The 27,274-nt window shown below is 35.8% G+C and overlaps 1 protein-coding gene across 1 annotated transcript in view; it reads right to left on the bottom strand.

Moving 5' to 3' along the window:
• Positions 1-7,716: 7,716 nt before the first annotated feature.
• Nxph1 (neurexophilin 1) overlaps positions 7,717-27,274 on the bottom strand; it is a 266,589-nt gene continuing 247,031 nt past the window's right edge. Inside the window, exon 3 of the mRNA XM_090332360.1 lies at positions 7,717-9,032. Within this exon, the coding sequence (XP_090188486.1) occupies positions 8,271-9,032 (762 nt within the window). The 3' untranslated portion in view covers positions 7,717-8,270. The remainder of the gene's footprint in view (positions 9,033-27,274) is intronic.

The raw sequence follows: 27,274 nt of genomic DNA, 5'->3' as shown, positions 1-27,274 counted from the left end.
TTCCAGAATGGACCCAAAGAAGATACATATAATTTTCAAAATATACATTAATTTCTCTCCTTCCATTTTCTCCAAATAGATGGATCCAAGATATTGAGCAGTCAGATGGTTAGGTACATAACTTTTAGATAAAGTCAAAACAGGTTTTGACATGTTTGCTTTACAAAACATGTCTGTCTATCTATCTATCTATCTATCTATCTATCTATCTATCTATCTACTTGATTACTCAAAATAAATAAGGTACCTATGACTCCTCTGTTTCTGCTGTTCAAACTAGTCCACTAGTGAGTCAAAGGTTTTGCATTTGTAATACATCCAGGTCATATTGATTTATACTGACAACACTTGTGACAGCATAGTCCTTGGTCAAAATCTAAGTCATAATCATCTTTTACCACCTTCAAACCTGATCTTCCTGCATCCATCCTACCCCATAGAGTACAGTGTTCTTTTTAAGGTGTGTCACATCTTAAAATTTACATGCTCAGAATCCACTAAGAATTCCTGTGGGATCAATGAGTAAAGTCAAAATACTGTTTCCTTTCTTAGCTCATTTTATAAATTCGCTTCTGTCCCAGCTCCCAGCTCATGCCAGCCCCTGACATAGGCACTTAAAATTGTCTGTCCTACCCTTTGAACAGTCTTTTTCTACATATGTAGATGCCCTGGAAATCTTTGAATGTCTCCACAAAATAGAACTGCTTTCCAAATGGCATACATTAAAAATAAATAAACTAATAAATCTCTGTACTTCTTCCTTGATAGAATTTTTTCCCACCAGACACAAAATATTTATTTAGGGAGTGCTGTTTTCTCCCACAGATTGTAGGCTCAGTATAGTCCAGAATTTTGTTTAAGTTGTGCATTGTTTTCTCTTTAGAATATCCACAATGCATTTATTCTTTAGTAAATACATGGGAATAAATCAACACAAAGAAAGAGAAACTATTAGGTTGGAATCCTCATATATCTCCAGCAAGGATCCATAGGATTTTATAAAATTTCTGTGATTTCACAGGGTCAGTGTGTTGAATGAAGCTCTATACTTAATCATGAGCTAAACATTATGACTGGGGTAAAGAAGGAAAAAGTTGGGGGAATTGTAAACATAATTACTGCCTATCACTTTCCTAATAGCTCTAGAATCCCAAACCATTATTCTGATGATTACTTAAGCCAATATAAAATTATGCACATACTGAATGGAACGCCTCATAAAGGTCATTCAATCCTCAGTTTATTTTAATAAGTTACTTGTGCTCCAATGATTTTTATCTGTAAATTGAAGTCCAATGGTTTCACACTGTTCTGCCCAGCATTTTCCATAAAGATATACATCAGCAAGTTCCAGACAATAAATGGAATATCTCGCAAAAAAAATTAAATGCAATCCCATAGTTGTGGAAAAAATTATTTTACTTTTCTGTAACTTTTTTTTTCAGTTATGGGGCTTGAACTCTGGGCCTGGGTGCTGTCACTGAGCTCTTCAAGTCAAGGCTACCACCCTACACTTGGGCCTTCAGCTCAAGGCTATTGCCCTACCCTTGAGCCACAGCCCCACTTCTGGTTTTCTAATGATTAATTGGAGATAAGAGTCTCATGGACATTAGTGCCTGAACTGGCTTTTAAAGGCAATCCTCAGATCTCGGCCTCCTGAATGTAACGCAATTTTTATCTGAAACTCAAATACTGCCACATGGAGCATCATATAATCTTAGACAATTGAGGCCAATTTCAGTCTGTCTAGACCTTTCTCAACCTGTCAACCAAAGTGGCCTAAAATGTACACAAGTCAGGCAGGTGACAGCCACGTGATTTTCTTGCACCTGACATTATGGTGGCCTTTGCAGGGAACCACAACCCTCTGGTGTTTGCTAGTTAAGCTGTTAGGTTATTCTTACATATGTTGACCTAACTTCAAGACCTTGTGGTAACGAGGCTCCCAATACCACTCTTTAAAGCAACAGAAATCTTTCTTCTCATCTCATGAGTCTTTTGCACCCTATTTGTCACATCCTAAATACTCCATGCATATATCTCAGTTAGTACAGGGCTTGCTGCATCCCCAGACAAGGTCCTTCTATTCCAAGATTCCTAAGCCCCAAGAGTCAAAGCTCTTTCACAGGAACATATCCCATTCATCATCCTGCTTTCAATGGCAAATTCCTGTTTTTCTTAGTGTAAATAAGATGCACCTAATTCTAAGTGCAAGAAAGGATCAGGCCTGTATGATCTCAACTTTTTCAAACACTGTTAAATATGTTGAATGGGTGCCCTCCTGCATTTAGATAATATTGAGAAATGTTTACAGGATCACATGTATTACTTTTAATGATAAATTGTGTTATCCCTAACTTTGAGATAAAAGATGGTAATCAGGCTCTATACTGGAAAGAATTCACATGCTATGAGATAATAGAGTGTGAGTTTGATTCTAGTAATTAAACAATGGAGTGCAACCTGCCTTTACACTATGATTTCCTTAATGCTGATTCTGAACATAAATAAAACATAACCAAAAGAATAAAAATAAAAAATTAGTATATTCATAGAGGAGTGCAATATATGGCTACCAGCTTGTTACAATGGTTGTTGCTATGTTTAGAGCTGGGTTTCTAAGAAACTTGAGAATGAAAGAAAAAAACCATAGAATATGTATTTGTTTTAAGAATGAGATCTGCAAGGAATAAGAAGGACACATCAAGAGAGAGAATTAAGGAATAATTTCAGATTTCCCCACTCATTCCAGCTACATTTAGAAAATACCATTGTGTGGTTTTTGCTCCACCTCTATAAGAATCATCAAAGCATATAGCAGAAGAGCAGGAAGTGATATATGAAATGATATTAAAAGATATTAATAGAGCCAATATTAAAGTTACCCGAGTCATTTTGAAGAAAAAATGGGGTCATGGTGCTGAAAATTTCTAAACATGCAGTAGTGTAGTCTTTAAATGAGATTTTGGTGCAGAAATCTGGGGTATTTTAGGATTACATTACAATTCTTTTCATCTCTGACCTACAAATCTCATATTTATTAATCTCAAAGACATCTTTAACCTCAAATCAAAAAGGAGTTCACAGACAATGGTTTGGATAACAGCCCTGATTGCCCCTGTAGTAGATTGGCAGGGGCAAATGGAGTTGGTTTTTGTCTAAGCAAGGAACAAGTATGGAACAAGAGGTCATGAACAAATAAAAGAAACAGAAAGTACCTCAAGGAAAGTAAATGGCTACATTAATTATTCACCTGTTTTCTCTTTTCTGTGTGGTATTTTACCTACATTCATATTATGTGTGTTATTTTGTATACTCTTTCTGCATAAAAATGATGTGCAGCATTTTTCACAATGTGATTTGGAATATTTTTGTAAAGTAAGATTTAAGAGACATAATGGTTTTAAAAAGTCTGTCTCTGGAATCTAAAGATAGGATTTGACTCAAACTGCACTTGAGCTATGATACGTTCTCTAGATTTGTGTGTGTGTGTGTGTGTGTGTGTGTGTGTGTGTGTGTGTGTGTGTGATGTGTATTTTCTAAGCAATAATCTCAATTCTTGGATTTGGAACCTAAAAATACCTACCTCAGAGCTATGAAAGAACAAATATAGAGGGAGAAAATCCATGGAAACTGCTCAGCATATATAAGGTCCATCTTTTATTTTTGATTTGTATCTGTCTTCTGAGTAAAAGGAATAGTTAGAGAAAACAGCCATTGCTTACCTCTCTTGTAAGTTCATGAAACATTTTCAATAAACTTAGTACATCATACTTTACCTTACATTTCTACTGAATGCTATTAGAAAATGAAAAAAAATCTTGATATTAAATTAGAATATCAGAGAAGTTACAAGATAGATTTTGGCAGTAGAAGAAACTATCATATTTAGCAACATTTAAAAATACTTATCTGGGTCCACAAGTGCTTGCCTAGCATGCACCAAGACCTGGGTTTGATTCCTCAGTATCACATACATAGAAAAGCTGGAAGTGGTGCTGTGACTCAAATGGCAGAGCACTAGCCTTGAGGGGAAAAAAATACTTATCTGCCAGAGCACTGGTGGCTCACACCTCTAACCCTATCTATTCAGGATACTGAAATTTGAGAATCACAGTTTGAAGCTAGACTGAGCAGGAAAGCCCATGAGACTTTTATCATCAATTAACTACCAAAAAATAAATAAAAGTAAAACTACATGTGGAGCTGTGGCTCCATTGGCAAGATTAGCTTGGAACACAAAAATTCAGGAAAAGTGCCCAGGTCCTTAGTTCAAACTCCACCAACACAAGAAACAAAAAAAGTGTAGATAGATAGCTGCTAGACAGACAGACAGATAGACAGACAGATAGATTGATAGATACAAGGATACATAAATACAGAGATAAATACATACATAGGTAGATAAATATATATACATATATTGTTTTTCTCTTTTCAGATATAAAGTTCAATCATATGACATGATTTATTGGTTAGCTCATGGACTCAGCTCCTAAAAACCTGCTGAGACATATATATAAGAGATTTTTGAGAAATGAGTATGACATAGCAATGATTTAGTATTTCAAGATTCAAATCAGGCTACAAAGTAAACATTGATCAGTTTTTTAAAAGTATTCTCAGATTTTTTAATATTTTTATGCATTTAATTTTTTCTACTTTTTTGAATTTACTAGGCATTTCAGTTGAATAAAAATTAAGTAATAGATAAATAGATTGATAGCAAAATGAAGTTTCTGACACTGGTGAATTAACCAAGTTTCCCATTGGATTATACATTTTTATATCTTATCTTTATATTTGCTTGAGGCTAGAACTTAGAATTCAGAGATGATGGTAAGTATGCCAAAGAGGGGTTTGCATTTGTTAAGCTACAAGAGAGAAAATAAAAACACTTTTCAATCTTCTCATGATTTCTTTTAATTTGTTGTTTCAAAAATATGGTTTACAATTTATTACTGAAATAAGAACCTAAAGTTTCTTAGTCTACAGATTCAACCCTAACAAATACCTCTATTTCAGAATAATCCCTGCTAGAACTCTTATCTGTATTGTTAACATTTAGTTCCCTTTTTCTACTCACAAAGAAAACTTTCTTCCATGAGCCAAGGACCTATGAAAACATATCACAAAATCTTTTAACATTAAATAAATAAACTAGAAATCATTTATCTTCAATGAGGTAAGAAGCTGTAGAGCAAACAGTTTCTCTTCCCATAAGGAATGCTTTTTTGTATCCTAGCAAAGTATGGAATGATTTTAGGATTAAAGGGAAGGTTGTTTACTTAGTTCTGCTTAGAGTTTATTTTTCCCCTACAAACAATGTGAATGCAATTTCAACCAGTTAAAATTTAATTAACTTGCTTGTTGAAACAAAATGACCTAATAAAGTTTTTAATCTGAGAGTCTACATCTTCACATTGATGACCTTTTATTATCCACTCCCAGGCTAAAACTAGAATACAAAGAAGATGCAAATAAGTTGTTTTCCAAGTCAGGATTCTATATCACCATGACTTTTCCATATTATTGTTGAAGGGTGTTGATGATGCAGGATTTGGAAAAGCAAAATATCTATCTGCCCAGAAAAAAAGAAATAGTTCTTAAAGTTCTGATTTTTAAAACTTGAAATCCTGTTAGAAATTTGGTACACATTTCCAGTTTTCTTTCTAAAGAAAAGAATTATCAGACTGTTAGTTATATTCTGTATAAATATAAAACTATAACAGCAGTTTTTTATTAAGGAGTATGGACAAGAAGTGTGGATGTGTGGCAATTTAGGCCTGCTTTTACCTTATTCTGAATTTTGGATTAGAAAAAAACAGCATGTCACATAATGAAAGTCATAATCACTGATTAAATGCTTTGAAAGGGAAAATAACTATTGATTTTTCCCTTCTTGGTGTCTCATTTGCTAAAAGCCAAGTGATCATGTTGATAAATAAACTCAAGTGATGAAACAATCACTCCTGTTCTGCCAGCTTACCCTAACATTACCTCTAAACATCATGGCAAGTTCATCCACACTAGGATTTCAAATGATTGTCTATGGACTTATCTATCCTTGAAGAACTTGGAGAACTGGACATGTAGCAGAGTGATGTATGTGTTTGTTGCAATCTCTTAAATCAGTTACTGAGTTCACTTTAGAATTCTGTAGCTTTATTTATACCATTTCTATTATTTTCTATATGAATATAGACTCTCGCCTAACAAGTAAAGGAAAGTGGAAATAGATTAGAGTTCTTCACTTGGCTTATTACAGTTCAGCATTGAGAGTTTTTACATCCCAATCCTGAACCAAAGCTTCAAAACTGGTGAACTTGCATACTTCTTCATCTATTTATTTTCCTCATATGTATACCAAATTCATACTTTTTTTTGCCAGGCCTGGGCTTGGGCTCAGGGCCTGAGCACTGTCCCTGGATTTTCTCAAGGCTAGGGCTCTACCACTTGAGCCACAGCACCACTTCTGGCTTTTTTCTATATATGTGGTACTGAGGAATCGAACCCGGGTCTTCGTGCATGCTAGGCAAGCACTCTACCACTAGGCCAAACTCCCGGCCCCCCAAATTCATATTTTTAAAAGAAATAATGCCTACTCATTATGCTTTCTAGTCATTGGATCCCATCAGCTACTAGTAAATAAAGCATTGAAAGCTTACATTGCTTTTGTAGATAACTTGAGCTGAATCATCACAGTAGAAGTACAGAAACTCAGTCACAAACTTCAGATACCTTGGCATTTCTTCTAAAAATATATGACCTTCACTTCAGTCTTTCTACCAAATAAAGACTGTTTAAGGAAAGAAATTCAACTATTTATAATTAACTAGGAGACTTCAATTATCTCCAATGTTCATTGATTTTCTTTTTCTGAATCGATAGCATGACAATAAACCAAAAAATGTGTGTGATGTTACATGCCATAATTATTTCCCAGACCTGAGACTGCAACTCTTACATTGTTTTCATTGGGCAACTAATAGTAATTTCGATAACTCTGTTCAAATTTAAAGACATGAGATTCAAAACCTTGACTGTATTTCACCACATTCTTCTTGACAGAACCATTTAAATCACCATCTTACACACGTACATATTGAAACTCAACTTTCAGGGTTTATTTTTTTATATACATTTCTTTTTATCCAGAAATAAAATATCTAAACACAGACAGTGTAATGTTGTATATGTATAGCTTTCAACAATACTTGAGCTGAATAAATGTTTTGTACATAAGTTTGTTTTTTTAATGGATTTCACAGCTACATTGATAAAATGGATTCCTCAGATCCTTTTTTTTCATTTTAACCAATAACAGGCAGAGAGACAAGTACAATTTAATATTAATAAGCAGCTCAAATAACACTTGGTTAAACTATGTACAATACAAACCATTCATACAAATGAAGACTAGGATATTGAATTTGTTACAATATGTGTAGTAAAGATAAGACAGACACTTAATAACTTACATGGTGTCTGCCAGGTGTTTCCCTTCTTATATAATGATCAGAACTTGTTTAAATGGTCTTAACTGATCTTGACTTCACAAGTGTCCAGTGATTGGTGATGCAACCTGTAATCCCAATGTAAATTCCAAATGTTTGCTCACCTTTACTGAGAACAGGCTCCCTCTACAAAAAAAAACAAAGCCATCTTGTATCACCGTGAATGTGCCTAGTGTATGTTGGGGGTGTGGCAGAGGGGGATGTTAACTACACTGTTGTGTTTATGAAGTAAAGAATACTGAGCTCTAAAGACAATTTTTTCCATTATAACAAGCATATACTCCTACAGTATTATTTACCAGTACAGCTACTCCAAGCAGCAGGAATGCATAAGTGGGAATTACTGATTAGCATGGACTCAACAGCAAGTGTTAGAGACATTCTATGTCTAGTTAATCCTTTTGATCATAGTTTTTCCTGAACCATTATGAGTCAAATAGTGAAAGCCCTCTCAACAGGAGCCATGATAGATGCAAGCTGAAATGTGCATGACCTTGTGTTTGTGTGCCTCTATATGTGAGAGCATTTCTTCGAGTGTGACTTGAAAATCTGTGATGTTCTACAGTATACTGAGAGATGAAGCTGACTGGGCAGAAATTACATCAGATTGTTTTCCACTAGCGTATTGGCAGCCAGTCGACAAGAGCAGCAGAGTAGACACATTCCAGGCAACAGATGTGACCTTCTTTGAGGTAACAGCCCTATCATATGACCTTTAATTCCTCAGGTTCAGTCTCACCCTCTTGTTCTTCCTCATCCAGAGGGAAAGTAGGGTGTGTCACTGTGATAGTTGTAGTCGGGGCACACTTTCTGTACTAGTTTATAATCTGTGCTATAAAAGGAAATGTAAATACAGATCACCTTGAAGGGCTTGGAGCAAAGCCAGGAGACATGGCTTTGGGTCTGTTCCTGGTAGCAGGTTTTCGATGGGTCATAGTTGCAGAGTGTGTTCTTGGTAGCTTTGTCAACCTTTTCATATTCAATACGACAGTTGAAGGACTTGGAATCTTTGGCATCAATCACGGTTTGTTGTGCCAAGTCGAATTCCACGATTTTTGTTGGGGGCACCAAGCTGACTGATACATTCCCTTGACCAGTGGAATTATGCCTGAAATACACGCTAAATGTCCCGTTGCCATGATCAACAATTTTTCCTGTAATCAACAGGTTTAGCTTCACTGTTTTGATGTTGGAATGAAAATCACCCCATCCAAACATTTTCTTAAACTTGCCGGTCTTAACAATGGGCCTTCTCTTGGCCCTGGGCCGAGGCTCTTGAAGATCTGTGGAGTTCCTCAGCCAGTCCCAGAGGTCTTGCTCAGAATAAGGTTCTGGGGTGTCATAGCGCAGGTCTAAATCTGTATCATTTTCTTTGCCACGAAAAGTCTGTGACAAGAGCCGGCTGATAGATAAGTCTTTGCTGCTTTCTGTCCATATGTGCTTTAGTGTGGATTTGCTGCTTCCTGACTTCAGAAGTTCGGATTTTACACCATTTGTTAAATTGGCACATGTGACCTGAAAGCAGAAAAGAAACATGACATTTACATCTCCACACTTAAAAATACCCAGTGCACAGGCTCAGTCCTTCCTCAGAGGTTTAGGATTAAATGATGAACTTTTTTGGTTTAAAAGGTGCCTACAGCATATGGCCAATATTTATTCAGATGTGATAAATCACTTCTGTTTTGATATAGCAGTGCAAGAGGGAAGATGTGGGTGAACAAAATTCACTAGAATTACCTAAAAAAAACTATATAAAAACATTGACTAATGTACAAAAAGGCCCCCAAGCATGAGTTAAATTCAATTCAAACAGAAGCCAAACTAAATGAATTATGTGTTAGCATCCAAACCTCTTTTGGATTAAATTTTATATATCATTGCATTCCCTTCCTGCTTCAAAAGCATCATAATTTTAAAACTACTTTCTCCTCAGAATACTAATTGACACTATAGACTTTGGTTTTCAGGGCAATTACTGTATAAGAAAAAAATAATTTTTCAAAGGGACCTGTATAGTATATTTTAACTGATTAAAATACAATAAAATGTTATTATCAACAGTCCAAAAGAGCAAACATATTAGATAAAGCAAATCTCTTTTTTTAAAGTTTTCAGGGCTTAAAATGTGGTCTAATGGAAAAGGGGGACATAAATTAAGACATCTGATATTCCATGTCTTATAGATAGCTTTCAATCTCCAAAAGCAAACAGTACACAGCAGATCAGTACTGGTTAGATTTCAAGTCACAATCAGAATCTGTTCTTTTGAGACCTCCTTTTGACCCATTGGGCAAAATTGGTTCCACAGCTAAATCGAAGGTCAAAAGAACTAGTGTGACAATGATGTCATTGATCTAGAGTTGAAGCAGTGGCTTTCCACCTTGACATAATGAATTTGGGATGGAAGTGAAGTATAACTCAAGATCCTTGCCTTCTGTCAAAGCAGGTAAGGCATTTAACATGCAGACTTGATAGGCTAAGTCAGGTCTGCTGAAAGGAATCCCCAGATGCTCATTAGAAAGCTAAATTTCACAATACACCTCTGTTTACAGGACATGCCAAACCAATCCTTAAAGCCCTCTGAGTCCATCTCACACATGAGCCTGATCACCACTCAGACAGCTCACTGAACTCCAGTCTACTTCCTGGCTATTTACAAAATTAATGGTCGTTAAAGTCAGTCAGGCCTATTTAGGGGTTAGAGCTGCACCCTAGAAACACCACCACTGATTCAGACATACTAGCCTTTTTTGTGTGTTTTAACAATGTCTAACCCAATACCTAGTAAACAAGACTATAAACGTTAGGGCAAGACTCCCTGAGATTCTCTACCAGATCTGTTACCTCCTATCTGTGCATCCTTGTTCAAGTTATTAGCCTCCATTCACCTCACGTTCCCACCTCTGCAAAATGAAGGTAATAATGGTGTTGTAAGGATTAAAGAAATTAAAGCATATGAAATCTTTACAATAGTAGCTAATACACGGGAAGATCTCAGTATATTGAGCTATTTTTACAAATTTGTGCTTGGAGACCTTTTTAAAACATTGTCAAGTGATACATCCAGGATTCTAGTGCAGTTAGATACTGAAACCAGATGCTTGGAATCTGGAAAAAATAGCTTCCTTCTGGGGAAGGATGCATAAAATCTTGGTAATCTGCTGGAACAAAGTCTATGTTTTCTCATCTTGCCTTGTTACAAATACTCTGAGATCTGAGCAATCTTTCCTACAAACAAATAGTTAATTTCTTGTCTAGTTCAAACTGAGACACTCTGAGGGTGTGCAAACATTTAAACTTCAGAAAGAATACTAGCCCCGGTTTGTCTATCATCAGTGGTGCTGAATTTAAATTTTCACAAATTTATCCCCACTTTAACTCACGGCTACTAAGATAAATAAAGCTTTACCATGGGTTTACATGTCTCTGCAACCTACAAAGCCAAAACTATAACAGTGAGTAGGCTAACACAAAAGCTCTGTTAATTATTTCAGGAGACTCGCCTCTGTCCTTTTGTATCAATTTTCAAAAAACAGTAGTGATACAGAGGAAGAGAACATTGTATGTGGACATTACTGAGAAACAAATACTGATCAGTGGGAAAATCACACAATGAGTTTAGTCTTAAGACTTTAAACTTATCATTTTCCCCCACCAAAAAAAAAAAAACATGTGAGCAAATACTCTGCAATACTCTGATAAATACTCAAATATCTTCATTGGACTGGCCATTTTTATTTCAAGAAGAATATTGGGAACTGAGAAAAGCTGGTATTTGCTATCAACTAAATTTTACTTCCAATTACCTACTCCACTTCATTTTTGTTCAAATCTTCAATCATTGTCTTGCCTCTTTCCTCTGTACCCAAACTGACCCAAACTGTTTCCTATGCAAAAATTCTCATTTTGCCAAGCATTATTTCAGGAATGGATCACACTTAAGTTGAAGAAATGACTAACAATAAAATGGATGCTTTAACAAAAATAACTCTTTGAAGCAAGGACTAAACATTATGTCTTAAATGAATGAAATTGAGAGAGGAATAGACTCTGTATATAGTCAGGAATATATAATGATTAAAACATGTAATTTTCTACCCACCCCATATGTCTGATTATAAACTTAGTCCATTATTAGGCAATTTTTATTATTATATATAAATAATTTCAATTTTAGTACTAACAGAGTCAATATTATTCTATTGAAATGAAAAAACTACCCGAAACAAATAAGATTGTCCTACTAACTCCATGGATTCATTACATTTCAAAACACATTATTATTTAGGGATAGGGCAGTAAATGAGTGATCTGAGCTCTTGAATAATATATGTAAGGCCCTGTATTTGATCTCCAGCATCAGAAAGAAACAAGAAAGCACATATTTTATTATTGCACAAAATAGCACAAAAAATAAAAAATAAAAATCTTGTTTTGAAGAATAGTGTGTTTTGTTTTAATGAAAACTGATTGGTTAAAGATTCAAATCTATGTATAAACATGCTTCTTATCAAAGTCCCTGTATTTATGCCTTTATATAAATGAAATAAATGTGCATCCTCATCTACAAGTTAGATAATTTTCCATTATCTGGTTGGTAAGAATATTGAATTTAGGCATGCTTCAGGCAGTGACATAGAACTTGTATCTCAGCACCAAAACAGGACTGTAATGAGATGTACTAGGTAAAAATATATCGGTGACAATTTTGAGTTTCAGAAGAAGAAATGAACTTTACAATTTTAGGTGGGCGAAGTTGGGGGAGGGAAAGTGGGAGAAAAACAAGGGAGGGGCAACAACGTTACACAAGAAATGTACTCATTACCTTATGTATGCAACTGTAACCCCTCTGTACATCACCCTGACAAAAAAATTAAATAAACAAAACAGAATACTGAGAATACAATTCATCAGAAGCTTATGAGTGGTAAAGGCAAAAAAGAAAAATGTACACATGGCAGATATGATTTCTAGGAAGAAAACTGTTGAAAAAGATGCGAAGAAACTGACAAGCAGATAAACCTCTGATTTTCAGCTAAATATAGATTGCGTAGTTCTAAATTATAGTCTCTGCGTCTGAGGTGATTAGGAGTGTTAGCTCTAGAATCAGGCTTCCTGGATTCCAACCAGTCTCTGATCCTTAATAGTTGTACAATGTGGACAATTTACTTAGCTTGTTTGAACTTCAGTTCTGTTCTGTTTTGTTTTGTTTTCTCTTCTGGAGACCAAGAAAATAATGGCTACCCCTCTCACAAATTTGTTCTGAGGATGGCATGGGTTACACCATTTGATTACCTGGAATACAGACAGCCACCAACACCATATTACTAGCCGAGATCAGCAGTAGACATTTCTACCTCTAAAATCCACTAGGTAATTTCTTACGTAAATGAATAGCTTACAACAGAAACAGTTTTAGAAACAAATCTTCCCTGAACACAGTCATAAACATAAAGCAAACTATTAGGAGGAAGTCATGCCAGAAGCTGGGAGGTGTGAATAGGGGTAAATGGGTCCAAAGTTTCATTCAAACAAAATTAGATAAATTCTAGAGATTTGCTGTACAAAATTGTACTTCTAGTCAACACCAACAATATTAAATTGTACACTGAGAAATGTGTGAAAAGATGAGGCCTTATGGAAATTGTTCTCACAAAAATAAAAATCATCTTTTTACATGTATCTGAGCAAAATCATGAGCACATGTTAAATTCTGATAGAATGTGTAGTGAAAGTTTAAAGAAAAAGGAAATACACCACCTATTTTTTAGAAGGGCTGCAGTGACAACCTAAAAAAAGTCTAGCAGCTTGAACAAGTAGTAAAATGTCAAGTAATAAAGTAATAAAGGATGACCAAAAGTTCAAATATTAAACAGCTTAGCCATGAAATGCCATAAGTGCATTTGCTTCCAAGGATATGATGAGAAAAAACTTCAAGTGGTGCTGATAGTCAAGGGACCTCTGAACATCTTATTTTGGGTTCAGATTCAAAGCAGATTTCGATGTTATTGTCAACACTATCTTGAAATCATATTCTCCCCTTCCTTCTACCTCACTTATTCAGCTTGAGACACAGAAGGAAATATCAGCCATGAAAACCTGTGAATGTTCCTTAGGAAATTCTCCATATATAATCAATACCAACAACCCTACATGATTTTATTAATTCCAAACAATATAATGAAACTCAATGCAATGCTAAATACAGGAATAGACAAATGGCATGTTGCTTTTGCTCTCAGGTGTTCATGGTAGAGTGGGGGAATCAACGAATTAAATCACAGAGTGATGCTATCAGCACTACCTGAAATGCAGAAAGGGTGTACCAAAAGGATGACCTTTATATCTGGGGGTTGAACTAGACTTGGAAGTTCACCAGAGAGAAAACAGGCCAGACATAGTGAATGAGAAAAGACACGTCAGATCTAAAATGGAAAACAGCATCTTTCCATGTAACTGACATCGTGTGTCCTTAAACATTTCCCCACTTCTTCTATCCTTCAGTCTCCACTGAGTTCAATATTCTATAGCCCACATATGGTGACCATGAAAACAGGTACACAGTACAACTTATAGATTGTTTTATTTACCATCACACAGTGTATATATTGGTTATATATGTATATACACACGAAACGGCGTGTTGCATACTATAATATACATGTTTTCCTTGTCAAAAGATGAGGAAGAGAGGAAGGGATGCATGATTGGTGAAGGAAAGGAGGGAAAGAGAGGGGAGAAGGGAGAGGGAGGGAGGGAGAAGGAAGGAAGGAAAGAAGGAAGGAAGGAAGGAAGGAAGGAAGGAAGGAAGGAAGGAAGGAAGGAAGGAGAGAGAATGAGAAGGAAGAAGAAGAGAGAAATGCTTTCTGATGCACTATAGGAATGTTGCTCTAAGGTTTTAGGTAAGAAAAGAGCACACAGGAAAAAATAAGGCAAGTAGAGGAAAGTTTATTGGGGTAAACTCCCAGACAAATCCCCTGGTCAGGACTAGAGAGATTATGCCCAGTCTTATTAAAGCAGGGCTTTTATGGATGGGGCAAAAGCTGAATGGATAGTCAGTGGGAATTCTCAGCAGGAGGATTGCTTTGCAAATGGGGTAATTCTGGGTCATCTTGCCCCAGGAACTGCTAGGCAGGTGGTGTTTTGTGCAGGGGAGTGGTTCCTGCTGCCTGCCCTTCCCCCTGCAGCCTGGCAGTTGCTACATTTCACTTGATGGAGAAATGAGCCTGAATCTGAATCAATTGGGGGGGCAGGAACTGTATTTAACAGATATTTCAGAAGTAAGGACCGATGCAACCAGTTGGCTAAAAGAGAACATGGAAAAATTAATAAGTAATGAATGTCCTCACACATTTTAGGAGGACAAAGGTGCCAAGTAATCTGGAGAACAGAATCGAATTCATATGAACAAAGGGAGTTGAAGTGCCTGCAAAGAATTCAGATTGTGACATCCAAATCAAAGAGAGCAACATGGGTTAGGAAGTCTGGATAAATGAGAGACAGCAGTGCTGAGTGTAGCATGAGGGGATGGTCTTGTGTGCACCCCGTGCTGAAGCAGGAGGGTGGTAACAATATCAAAGAGATGTTGGTGCTTTAAGGACACACAGGTGGAGCCAAACCAAGAAGAGACAAAAGAGGATATAAGAAAGAACATGAGATTTTAGAAATCAACAGAATGGACAAGGGGTGTGATATTTGCAGGATTAAGATTCAAAGTAAAATTCTAATAAATCATTTTTCAAGTACTGGTAGAGAAGTCTCTTGACATTTTAAGCTACGATGAAGCTTAATGAAGCTGGATGTCAATAAGGCACATAGTGTAAGATGAATAAAGGAGGAAAGAGTTGCTCCCAGATGCAACAAAGAACCATGGTCTTTCATATTCTGTTGTATTTATATTTTAAGAACTTTCCTTTGTAAAACAAGCAAACATAAACACAAAAGTGAATTAGACATTGATCTTTACTGGATAAACAACACTGAAACAGAAAACCATTATCTAGAAAATAATGCCTTTAATTGTTTTTCAAGCACATTAAAATTTTCTTTCTGAAGGTTGCATGAAGTTGCTGTTACTTTATCAGCATGGTAACTGGAAGAAGTAGTTGAGGGATCAATTATTACAATAAAAAAATCCCTTCAACTTATAGCTGAATTCCAAATTGATAAAGCACTATGGAACAGTTTTACATGTAAATTTTCGACAAAACTACAATGAAAAAAAGTTATCTCATAGTTGATTTTAGTTTTCCAAATAAAAAGTGAAGATGTATAGTGGAATGAGCTGGTTTTCTATTTGGATGGTACCATTTTCACAACAGAGAAACGCTGGAAACTATGAAAACTCTTAACATAATTGAGTGGAGTTTAAATCATGTTTCAGTTTGGGTGCTAGTGATTCATACTGGAAATTTCAAATCATAAGAAGGTGAAATCTTAGTATCCTGGTTTGAAGCTAGCCAAGGAAGATAAATCCAAGAGACTTTTATCTGTAATTAACCAGCAAAAGGCTGGAAGTAGACATGTGGCTCAAAATGTGCCTTCAGCAAAAAAGCCAAACAAGAGCATAAGGCTCTGTGTTAAAAGCCCCAGTACCAGCACAATTAAACATGTGTAATATGTGTGTGTTTCAAAAAAAAAAAAAAAACCTTCCCCAAACAGGGACAAAGATGAAGATCCTTTCTTTAACCTTGAGCAAAGGCAGATCTACCTGATGAATACTTTATTGAGATAGGGCTTGTGTTCAAATCTATGAGTAAAAATTACTCTGAATGGTGGGAATATGGTATTTTGATCTAGTTGCTTCTTCATGTGTTTTAGGATCACACTTTCATTGTTGACTTCCAGTCACATCGGGGTAGCATCTTTAAAAAGACTGCGGAAAGACAGCATTTCAGAAAATAAAATGTTGCTCAACTTTACTCACACCTCAATCCACATCACTGGCCTTCTGAGATTGTTTGCCCTATTTTTTTTGTACTCTTTCTAGCTAGAGCTGTTTCTAGGGAAGTTTATGCTTTTTTTATTCTTTCTTTTCTTTTTTTTATAATTTTTTATTGTGATTAATAGAAGGGTTGCATTATATTCACCAGATAGAAGGTGCATTACTTCACAAACATTGATACCCTTTCTCATGACATGGTACCCATTTCCTTCCCACCCTCCCCCCGCTTATCTTGATTTCCCCCCTTCCCAATCCAATTTCAAATAACCAATTAAGGACATATAAAATAAATCAGATAACAAGGTGAAATGTTGTAACAATATGAGATAACCAAGGGATGGCAAAAGAGATGAGAGATAACATAGTGCATTAAGGACAACAGTCACTCATTATAATGGCTTTTATTTCTATATCCTGAAGGTCTTTACATATAGCATCATACTATATGTATATCTAGATTTTGTTCTATTGTAAATCTCTGCTAGGAGAGCCCAAGGTTTCTACTGATTATAACAAATGAGAGAGACTCTTGAGTCTATGTTCCTTTGAATCTGGCTTACTTCACTTAATATGATTTTTTCTAAGTCTTTCCATTTCCTTACAATTGGGGCGATGTTGTTCTTTCTGACAGCAGCATAGAATTCCATTGTGTATAGATACCACATCTTGTTGATCCACTCATCAACTGAGGGACATCTGGGTTGGTTCCATATCTTTGCTGTGGTAAATAGTGCTGCAATGAACATCAATGTGCTAGTGGATTTAGTATGTCCTTGTTTCTGAACGGTTGGTTAAATGCCAAGTAGTGGAATTGCTGGGTCATAGGGGAGCTCTATGTTTAGTCTTTTAAGGAACTGCCATACTGCTTTCCATAGTGGTTGAATGAGTTTGAACTCCCACCAACAGTGTAGTAGTGATCCCTCCTGGCCACATCCTCTCCAGCATCTGTTGTTATTAGTTTTCTTGATCCTGGCCATTCTAACGGGAGTGAGGTGGAATCTTAGAGTTGTTTTGATTTGCATTTCTTTTATGACCAGCGATGTTGAGCATTTCTTCATGTGTCTATAGGCCATTTTTGTTTCTTCTTCAGAGAAGACTCTCTTTAAGTCTTTGGCCCATCTTTTAATGGGATGGTTGTTACTTTGGAGATTAGTTTGGGAATGATTCAATTTTTTGAGCTGTTGATATATTTTAGACATGAGGCCTTTGTCCACTGTATGGTTAGTGAAGATCTTCTCCCATTCTGTAGGCTTCCTAATTAATTTACTAGCTATATCCTTTGCCATACAAAAGCTCTGCAGTTTAATACAGTACCACTTATCCAGCCTTTCTCTGATTTGTTGTGTTTCTTGGTCCTTATTGAGAAAGTTTCGACCTGTGCCCAGGAGGCCTAGTGTATCTCCTATTCCTTCTATAATAGCTTCAAAGAAAATAAAGTATCTAGGAATTATCTTAACTAAGAATGTAAAAGACCTTTTTGATGAAAACTTTAAAACCCTGGAAAAGGAAATTAAAGCAGAACTGAGAAAATGGAAAATCCTCCAGTGCTCCTGGATTGGAAGACTCAACCTCGTGAAAATGACAATCTTGCCAAGGGCTATCTACAAATTCAACGCAATACCCATCAATATCTCAATGTCATTCTTTAAAGAAAAAGAAAAGGCAATTCAAAATTTCATATGGAATAATAAAAGACCCTGTTTAGCAAAAACACTTCTTAGCAGAAAGAACAGCACAGGAGGAATTTCAGTACCAAACTTTAGACTCTATTACAGAGCTATAATATTCAAAACAGCTTGGTACTGGCACAAGAACAGGCCTGAAGACCAATGGAATAGATCTGAGGACCCAGATATAAACCCACAGACCTATGGCCACCTAATCTTTGATAAGGAAGCCAAAAAAATACAATGGAAGAAAGACAGCCTGCACAAATGGTGCAGGTAGAACTGGGTAAGCACCTGCAGAGAACTAAAGTTCGATCCTTCTTTGTCACCTTCACTAGAATTAACTCCAAATGTTTATGCTTTTTTTTAAATAAAAAAGCAATGAGATTCTTTAATTCTACTAACCTGCTTATTTTACTTTTGGTCTTCTACTATTCTGTGTAAATAACATCAAGACTGCTTTGAAAAATTGGTATTTATTTCATCATATGTATAAATACTTGAAGCTAAACAAAAAAATCAAATAAACTGATGCTTTAAAATTGCTTATCAGTGAATACCTAATCAACAAAATGACCTATGGTTACAACTTAATCTTCACAGATTTATGATTAGCTTCATTGAATACCTATTGCATAATATCATAGATGATATACTGATTAAATGCACAGTATAACTCTGATATTGTAATTAGCATTCTGCATATACAATTGTATTTCCTTTAAAACATGCATGCATGCACATACATGCATGCACACACACATATACACACCCACAACATTATAGCATATGATGAAATGTTGGAAGTTCAAAGAGGGTTCATCCAGGATCAGTTTACTGAAAGAAATACTTCTTAGTTGTCAGCAGGATATATCCTTTGATACACCATTCAATCATGCAATTCTTCATAAGCACATACTTAAAAAAGCATAAGAATCTTCTAAATAACCGTCTTAACGCTTTATTACTTCACAATCCTAACCATCTCAGTTTAGGTAAGCTTCACTTTTGAGGTAAAGCCTAAATTTGCTATATATAATTCCTGAATATGATGCCTATAATTTGGTCTATATGATTTGTAAATATTTGCACTTTCAAATACTTTGCAAACATATTATTTTATTTTATTAATTGCATTTTACATTTTCTGACTGAAAAATACCTTAGATATTCAACCCTACTAGAATAAGCTGGTGTATGTTTAATCTTTCATTTAAACTAGAATGTAGAATTTTGTAATTTGAATGTACTTTGATTCTACTTTTCATACAATCCTTTGTGAGAGATCTTTAGTTACTACATTGTTCCAAAGTTTACTGAAATAGTTATTATTAGACCTGGCTCTATTGGTTTCTCTGCCAGGTAGTGTTTCAGATATCTCCCTCCCCATTCTCTAGTACTAAATTTCCATTTTGTGGTGTGTGTCTGATTATTGTAAAAAAAAAAAAAGAGAGAGTTTATAAGGGATAAACTGAGTTATCAATACCTAAAAGCATTTTTGGTCTATAATCATACACTTAGCATAAATATTCATTCACTTCTCCTTTTGAGGGGAGGAATACTAAGAAATGAATTTAGGGCTTTATACTTACTGTAAAAGTGCTCTACATTGGAGCCACAACCCTCACCATTTTGCTTTTATTCTGCTTTTAGTTAGGATCTCTTGCTTCTGCTTGAAATGGCCTTTGATACATCCGTACTGGCTGGGATGACAAACTTGTACCCTCATACCCAGCCCTTCATTCATACATTAATTTTGCTCATTTTTGCTTAGCTGTAAACCTTAAAATATTTCATTAGGGTTAATTTTGATTGTCATCTTGGTTGGGTTGAATAAAGTCTTCAATATCAGTGAGGTTATGGGTATGTCTGTGAGACTGTTCCCAGAGAAGAATGGCATGTGGGATAAGAACTAAAGGAGGAGGCCCTGCCCTGAAAATGGGAAGCAACTTTTGGTAGGTTAGGAGATCTGGGTAAAGCAAAAGTGGACAAAGGAAGCCTGCCAGTTCAGCTCACTCTTTGCTTCTTCTGCTGCTCAACTGCCAAGTTCTTCTCCCCCACCCCAGATTCATTACAATGGGCCCAACTAACCATAGTCTAAAGCCCGTGAAACTGTGAGGTCAGGAAATCCTTCCTTCTTAATGTTTGAGTCAAAACTTTCTCATGGCAACGGGAAAATGACTAATTCAGTGAGTGGTCTTTGCATCAGACATCACTTATCTAATTCCCATTTCCTCTACTTCCTCATTACTGATGAGTTAGAGCTACCTTTTTTTCCTTCATTTGTAAAATTGAGTTAATACTTAACTCATTGATTGAAATAAAGTCGGAGGTTCATGTGATAATGGCCTACTTCCCAATATACTCAACGATGATGGAATCTTAAAAATGTAAGGCTAGTATGAGGTTATTGTGTCACATGATACCACAATCATAAGCCATAGGACATCTTATGAAAGTGGGCTGGGTCTCACTAACTAGATTGGTAACTTCGGAATAAGTGGTTGCAAAATAAGGCTACCCTATGTATTTAGCCTCTTCTGCATGGGCTCCTCACTGCTCTGCACTCAGGCTTGCATTGCTGCCATGAAAAGTCATCTGTCATGTGGTTATGTATAAGCCCTCACAGATATGACCACCAAGTGTGGCCTTTTCAACCCCCCGAATCATAAACCTGTTTTTCATAGAAAGCACCCACTACCAGATACTTTGATAGAACCACACAAAACCTACCAAACCTCTTTTCAATGATGCGCATGTAAAAAATGCCCTGGATATTTGTGACAACACAGATATTTGAGGATTTATTGAGAAATAAAATCATCCTACATCTCATAACTGGATTTCTTTTTTTAACCAAGCAGCAGGTTGTTATCAAACAAGCCCATCTCCCAAGTTTGGCCTTGTCTGCCTGTCTACAAGAATACTGCCTAGCAGTAATTATACAATGCATTGCATAAGGGCTCACATCCTAGAAGAAATAATACATATATACAATGGACCCTTATTTGGTCATAAAGAAGAATGAAATTATGTCACTTATAATATTTGGAACTGAAGATTAACATATTAAATGAGATTAGCCAAGCTGAAAAAGATGTATGTGGGATATTTTCACTCATATGTGGAATCTAGACCTAAACCATGGTAATGATGCTACTGGAAATTTGGGCAACAGGACTTAATGTATATGTATATGCATGACAACAACACATGAAAATACACCAAAACTAGGAAAGAGGAAAAGAGAGCTACTTAAAAAAGACTAACGTAGTTGGGGTGAATTTGATAAATGTACATTATGTGAAGGTTATAAATATCACAATGAAGCCATTTTAAGTTAATTTATGCTAATAAGAATTAAAAGAGCTATGCATAATTTGTTGATTTGAAAAGATACTAAATGTATATTAATATATAGTATATAGAATAAAAGCTAGATAACACTACAGCTGCCACTAGAGGGCACAGCTGGGACATATGACATTTCTGTTCATGGTGCTGAAAGTGAGACAAAATTTAGTCACTAAGAATCACTAGTCTTGAATACAGAATATGCCTCTTGAAACTAGCTAATAGGTCCATTAAGGGGTGCTTTTCTGTGAGCTGCAGACAGTAGTAAGGAGATGCTGTTCTCAAGGACCTACCACTAGACTATACGCCATGGCCAACTGAAGAAGCTGTTGGGAATTATATACTCCAATCAGAGTATGTGTTCAAGGATGATGCTGATATTTGCTTACTTATTGGGGAAGTCATCTAGGTCAATGGAGCACACATACATGACACTAGCTACATCTTGATTATTCTTCCCTTTGGGCTCAGGTTTCTAATCATGTCAAATATTTTCTTGTGTTTCTTTTCTTACATACTTTAAAAAATATTTTTATTCTCATTAAGCAGTTGCACAAAGCAGTTGCCATTCAACAAAGCAGTTTATAATGCTTTTGGATCAGTGTCATGCCTTTCATCCTTCTCTCTCATCTCTTTCCAACCAACCCCTTCCCTTGCTATTTCTTTATATTTGTTTAAATGTTGTTGTAAAACTGATACACAGAAGATTTGCAGTTAGATAAGTCAGGTAATGAGTACATTTCTTCTTGAACAGTGTTATCAGGATAACACTCCTGGCCACTCTCAAGTCATATAGTTCATTTTCAATGTGAGTATCACTAGTGAGTATCACTGCTGAATTAATTCACCCTTTGTCTCATTATTTTGGGGTTTCCATTCCTTTTCCAAAATTAGATCAACTTATATACAATACAAAGGGTACAGACATTAAAAAAAACAGTAACAAAAGGGAATAACTTGAAGGAGGGAAAAGAAAGAAGTAAGAAAGAACTGCAAGAAGTACAATAGAAACCTAATTTTCCTTTCTTAGAGTTTATTTTTATAAGTATAATTGTATATTATTATATGTATAGAGCTATTGAGCAATTGAAACTCTTTCATAAGAATAATCTCCTTTGAAATGCTCCATATCTCTGGCCATATAAGAAATGCAAATCTAAACAACTCTGAGATTCCACCTCACTCAAGTTAGAATGGCCATGATTGAGAAATCTAATAACAACAGATGCTGGTGGGAATGTGGCCAGGAAGGATCACTACTACACTGTTGGTAGGAGTGTAAACTCGTTCCACCACTATGGAAAGCAGTATGGCTGTTCCTCAGAAGATTAAACAAACATAGAATTCTCCTATGACCCAGCAATCCCACTGATTGGCATTTACCCAATTGTTCAGAAACAAGGACATACTAAAGCCACTAGCACAATGATGTTCACTGAAGCAGTATTTATCATAGTGAAGATATAGAACCAACTGAGATGCCTTTAAGTAGATAACTGGATGAACAAGATGTGGTATTTATATACAATGAAATTCGATGCTGCCATCAGAAAGAATGACATCACCCCATTTGTAAGGAAATGGAAAGACTTGGAAAAAATCCTATTGAAGTACGACAAACCCAAAGGAACATAGGCTCAATGGTTTTCCTCATTTGTAATAAGTAGTACAAATCTTGGACTCTCCTACCAGATGATTACAATAGCTCAAAACCTAGATATATTAGGCCATTTTGGATGAGGCTAAATGAAAGGACATCCAAGATATGGAAAGAAGAGCCATATAATGTGAGATTGTTATTCTTAATGTACTGTGTTAATTCTCATCTCTTTGGTTGTTCCTTGGCTATTCTCATATTGTTACAGCATCTTACCTTGTTATCTGGCATATTGTGTATACATTTATTTGTTTATTTGAAATAGGAAAGAGAAGGGAGAAAACAAGATGAGGGGCAGGGTTGGGGAAGGGAAATGGGGACAAAAACAGGAAAAGGGGTATCAATGTTTGTGAAGTAATGCATCCTCTCTCTGGCAAATATAACTGTAACCCTTCTATTAATTACAATAAAAAATTTAAAAAAGAATATCCTCCTTTGTTCTCACTGTGTTGGTATAGAAGAAGCCATCCAAAAATTCATATAAAATTATAGAATTCATAGAGCAAAACAATCAGTATCAGGAAGAATAGTGCTGGAGTAATATCAATACCAAACTTCAAAATCTATTACAAAGCTGAAGTATTAAGAAACAGCTTGGTGGTACTGGGATAACAATATGCCTAAGCACCCAAGGAATAGGATAAAGGCCCAGAAATGAACCAACAGACCTTTGGCCACCTAGTATTGTATGAGAGCAAAAACAACAGGATAGAGGAAAGACAGTCTCTTCAACAAATAGTGTTGGCAGAATTGTCTGTACACATGCAGAAAAGTGAAGTTAAATCCTTATAAATCACCTTACAATAGAATCCATTCCAAATGCTTCAAAGACCCTGGAAAACTTACAGGAACTAATAGGAGAAACACCAGGGCTCCTTGACAGATGTTGAAACTTCCTGAGTAATGATTCAGAATCAGAATAAATTAAGGAAAGTTAGGATAAACAGGACCACATCAAATTGAAGAGTTTTGCCATGGCAAAGGACTTAGCTAGCAAGATAAATAGAAAGCCCACAGAATGGGAGAAGATCTTCACTAGCTATTCATCAGACAAGGGCCTCTTATCTAAAATATACTTAGACGTCAATGATTTCTATGGATTCATTTTTCTTCCAATGATAGGACTTGGCACAAACTGAAATTCTGCTACTCATTCCCCTTTGTTAATCTAACTTTACATCCTCTGGATCAACTTGAACCTCATTTCTGTGGGAATCACTTATTCTCTCATTGCTTCCTTCACATGTTTTGCATATACATATACATTCATGGATATTTGTAGCATTTTTCCCCTAGACTGCCATCTCCATAACAGAGATACCTAATGCCTTGTTCTCTGTTTTTGCTCTACTTTTATACATTGTCAGATACTTAGTTGGTACTCTACAATCACATACACCAGTCAATAAGTATATTATGTTTGAATGGAGTGCCTATTTGTACACCGTGGTATCAATTTGCAGATGAATTTGTCTCACAAACAAGGAATTAACACATTTTCTGGCATCAACAAATTTGTTTGTATTGTCATCCTTCATGAGGGATTTATGTAGTTCTTTAAATTCACAGACTGATATTAAAGTAGCAGTGGTAAATTTTCTAAGAAAATATGACAATGGCTTCTAGAAGCCATTATAGGTAATCAGGTAAGTTACATAAAGCTTTTCAAGTTATTGTATTTTTCTTAGAGTCAAGGGAAAAGTGAGTAAGTTTAAAAATGCCTAGGTCAGCATCAAACTATATTTTGACAAATTTTAGAGGAGCAAAGTGAAAAAAAATCACATGATATAAAGTGGGAGATCTTCACTAGCCATACAACAGACAAGAGCCTCGTATCTAAAATATACCTAAAACTCAAATAATGGAATCTCTCAAAAACAAATCCTCAAAGAAACAACCATCCCATTAAAAGGTGGGCTAAAGATTTAAAGAGAGACTTTGAAGAAGAAATAAAAATGGCCTACAGACACATGAAGAAATGCTCAACATCTCTGGCCATAAAAGAAAGGAGAATCAAAACAACTCTGAGATTCTACCTCAGTCCATTTAAAATGGCTTTTATCAAGAAATCTAATAACAACAGATGCTGGAGGGGATGTGGCCAGGAGGGATCACTACTACACTTGTTCAACCACTATGGAAAGCAGTATGGGAATTCTTCAAAAGACAACATAGAACTCCCCTATGACCCAGCAATCCCACTCCTTGGCATTTACCAAAATGTCCAGAAACAAGGACATACTAAAGCCATTAGAACTATGATTTTCTTGCAGCATTATTTACCATAGCTAAAATATGGAACAAACCCAGATGCCCCTCAATAGATGATTGGATCAACAAGATGTAGTACTTATACACAATGGAATGCTAAACTGCCATCAGAAAGAATGACATCCACCCATTTGTAAGGAAATGGAAAGACTTGGAAAAAATCCTATTAAATGAAGTAAGCCAGACCCAAAGGAACATAGGTTCCATGGTTTCCCTCATTTATAATAATTAGAACACATCTAGGACTCTCCTAACAGAGGATTACAATAGTTCAAAACTTATGTAATACATGATGAGACTAAATGAACTCTAATTTATGGAAACAAGAGGTTTATCTTTGTGATTGTTGTTATCACTGTACTATGTGATGTTATTTCTTTTCTCTCATTTTTCCCCCTTATAATTAATCTCATGTGGTTACTGTATCTGACTTTGCTGCCTGGTATACTCTATATACACTTACTTATTTGAAACAGAGAAGGAAAAGGGGAAAACAAGGTGATAGGGAAGGGATGAGGGGAGGAAAAGAGAGAGAAAAAAAACATGAGAAGGGGTATCAAGGTTAGAAAAGTAATGTGCCCACTAATGTAACTGTAACTGCACTATACATTATCCTGATGATAAAATTCAATTTAAAAAAGTCATGTGATCTCTTGAGAGAGTTGGCATCATCCTTTGTATTTTCTTCCTGAATTTCTAGAAATTTGACCCTCAGACAATATTAGTGAAAATATAGATGGGATCCTATAATCAGGGAGTTCTTCTAAAGCTTGCCAAACTTTCTGGGATCATTTTATTTGTGAGACTCAAATGGTCATTTGAATTGACAAATAATTGCTTGAAACAAGCAGTTAGACATATGTTAGTTTATTTCCTTGCACAAATGTCCATTTGCTTGGGAAATACAGCAAGAGTTTTGAATGTGAAGCAATGGACCTAATTTTATGGCTATGTTTCCAAAGACTTCAAATGGAGCAATAAACTGTCCATTAACAGCATAAATTAAAATGATATTTAAAATGTGAGTCTTGAATGCTTTACTCTGTGGAGATGACAAAGTGTAAATAAACACAGTTTGACTGTGACAGGGTCACAGTGGCTATGTACCAAAAATTCAGGACTGATAAAATCACTGGAAGCTAGAAAAGGCCCTTTATAACTTGGAATGCTAAGTCTCATACCACTTTGACTTTTCAAACTATGAAGATGATTCGAGATGGAATTATGGTAAAGGTTTCTTAATCCATTCCTCATATTCCAAAGTTTCACTTTATTGAAAGCCAATGCTTAGTACTTTTGTTTTTCTTGCCAGTTCTGGGGCTTGAACTCAGGGCCTGAGACCTGGGCTTTCTCAAGGCTAGTGCTCTATCACCTGAGCCACAGAGCCACTTTCAGCTTTTCTGTGTTTGTGGTAACAAGAAATCAAACTCAGGGCTTTGTGCATGCTAGGCAAGCACTCTACCACTAGGCCAAACTCCTAGCCCAAAGCTTAGTATCTTCTCAGAATTTGCCTCAGTTCTGGAAATTAATGTGCCTCATCAAAGTAAGAAATTGATGAGTGTTTTCTAATGTCTTTTAATTTTGTAAATGGAAGAATACTATGAATTCAGCATGATATGGCACATCTGAAAACAGAGAGCACTATTTTACAACATTTCATCTATAGCTCAGAATATCTTCGGTTGACTGTGTGTACAAAGGTATGCAGACCTTCTCATATTTAAGTCTGAAGAGGTATGGATGTGAATTAGGAAAAAAAATCAAAATAAGGACTATTGTCACAGGTTCTCATCCAGACCAACGATAATACAGTGGGGATTATTTTAAACTTTGAAAAGAACATGATTAATATTTATTTTCA

Source organism: Megascapheus bottae, chromosome 5 (genome assembly GCF_031878675.1).
Source record: "Megascapheus bottae isolate mThoBot1 chromosome 5, mThoBot2.hap1, whole genome shotgun sequence".
Lineage (NCBI taxonomy): Eukaryota > Metazoa > Chordata > Mammalia > Rodentia > Geomyidae > Megascapheus > Megascapheus bottae.
The sequence above is the reverse complement of the archived record's forward strand: the minus strand, read 5'-3'. Positions and strand labels throughout refer to the sequence as shown.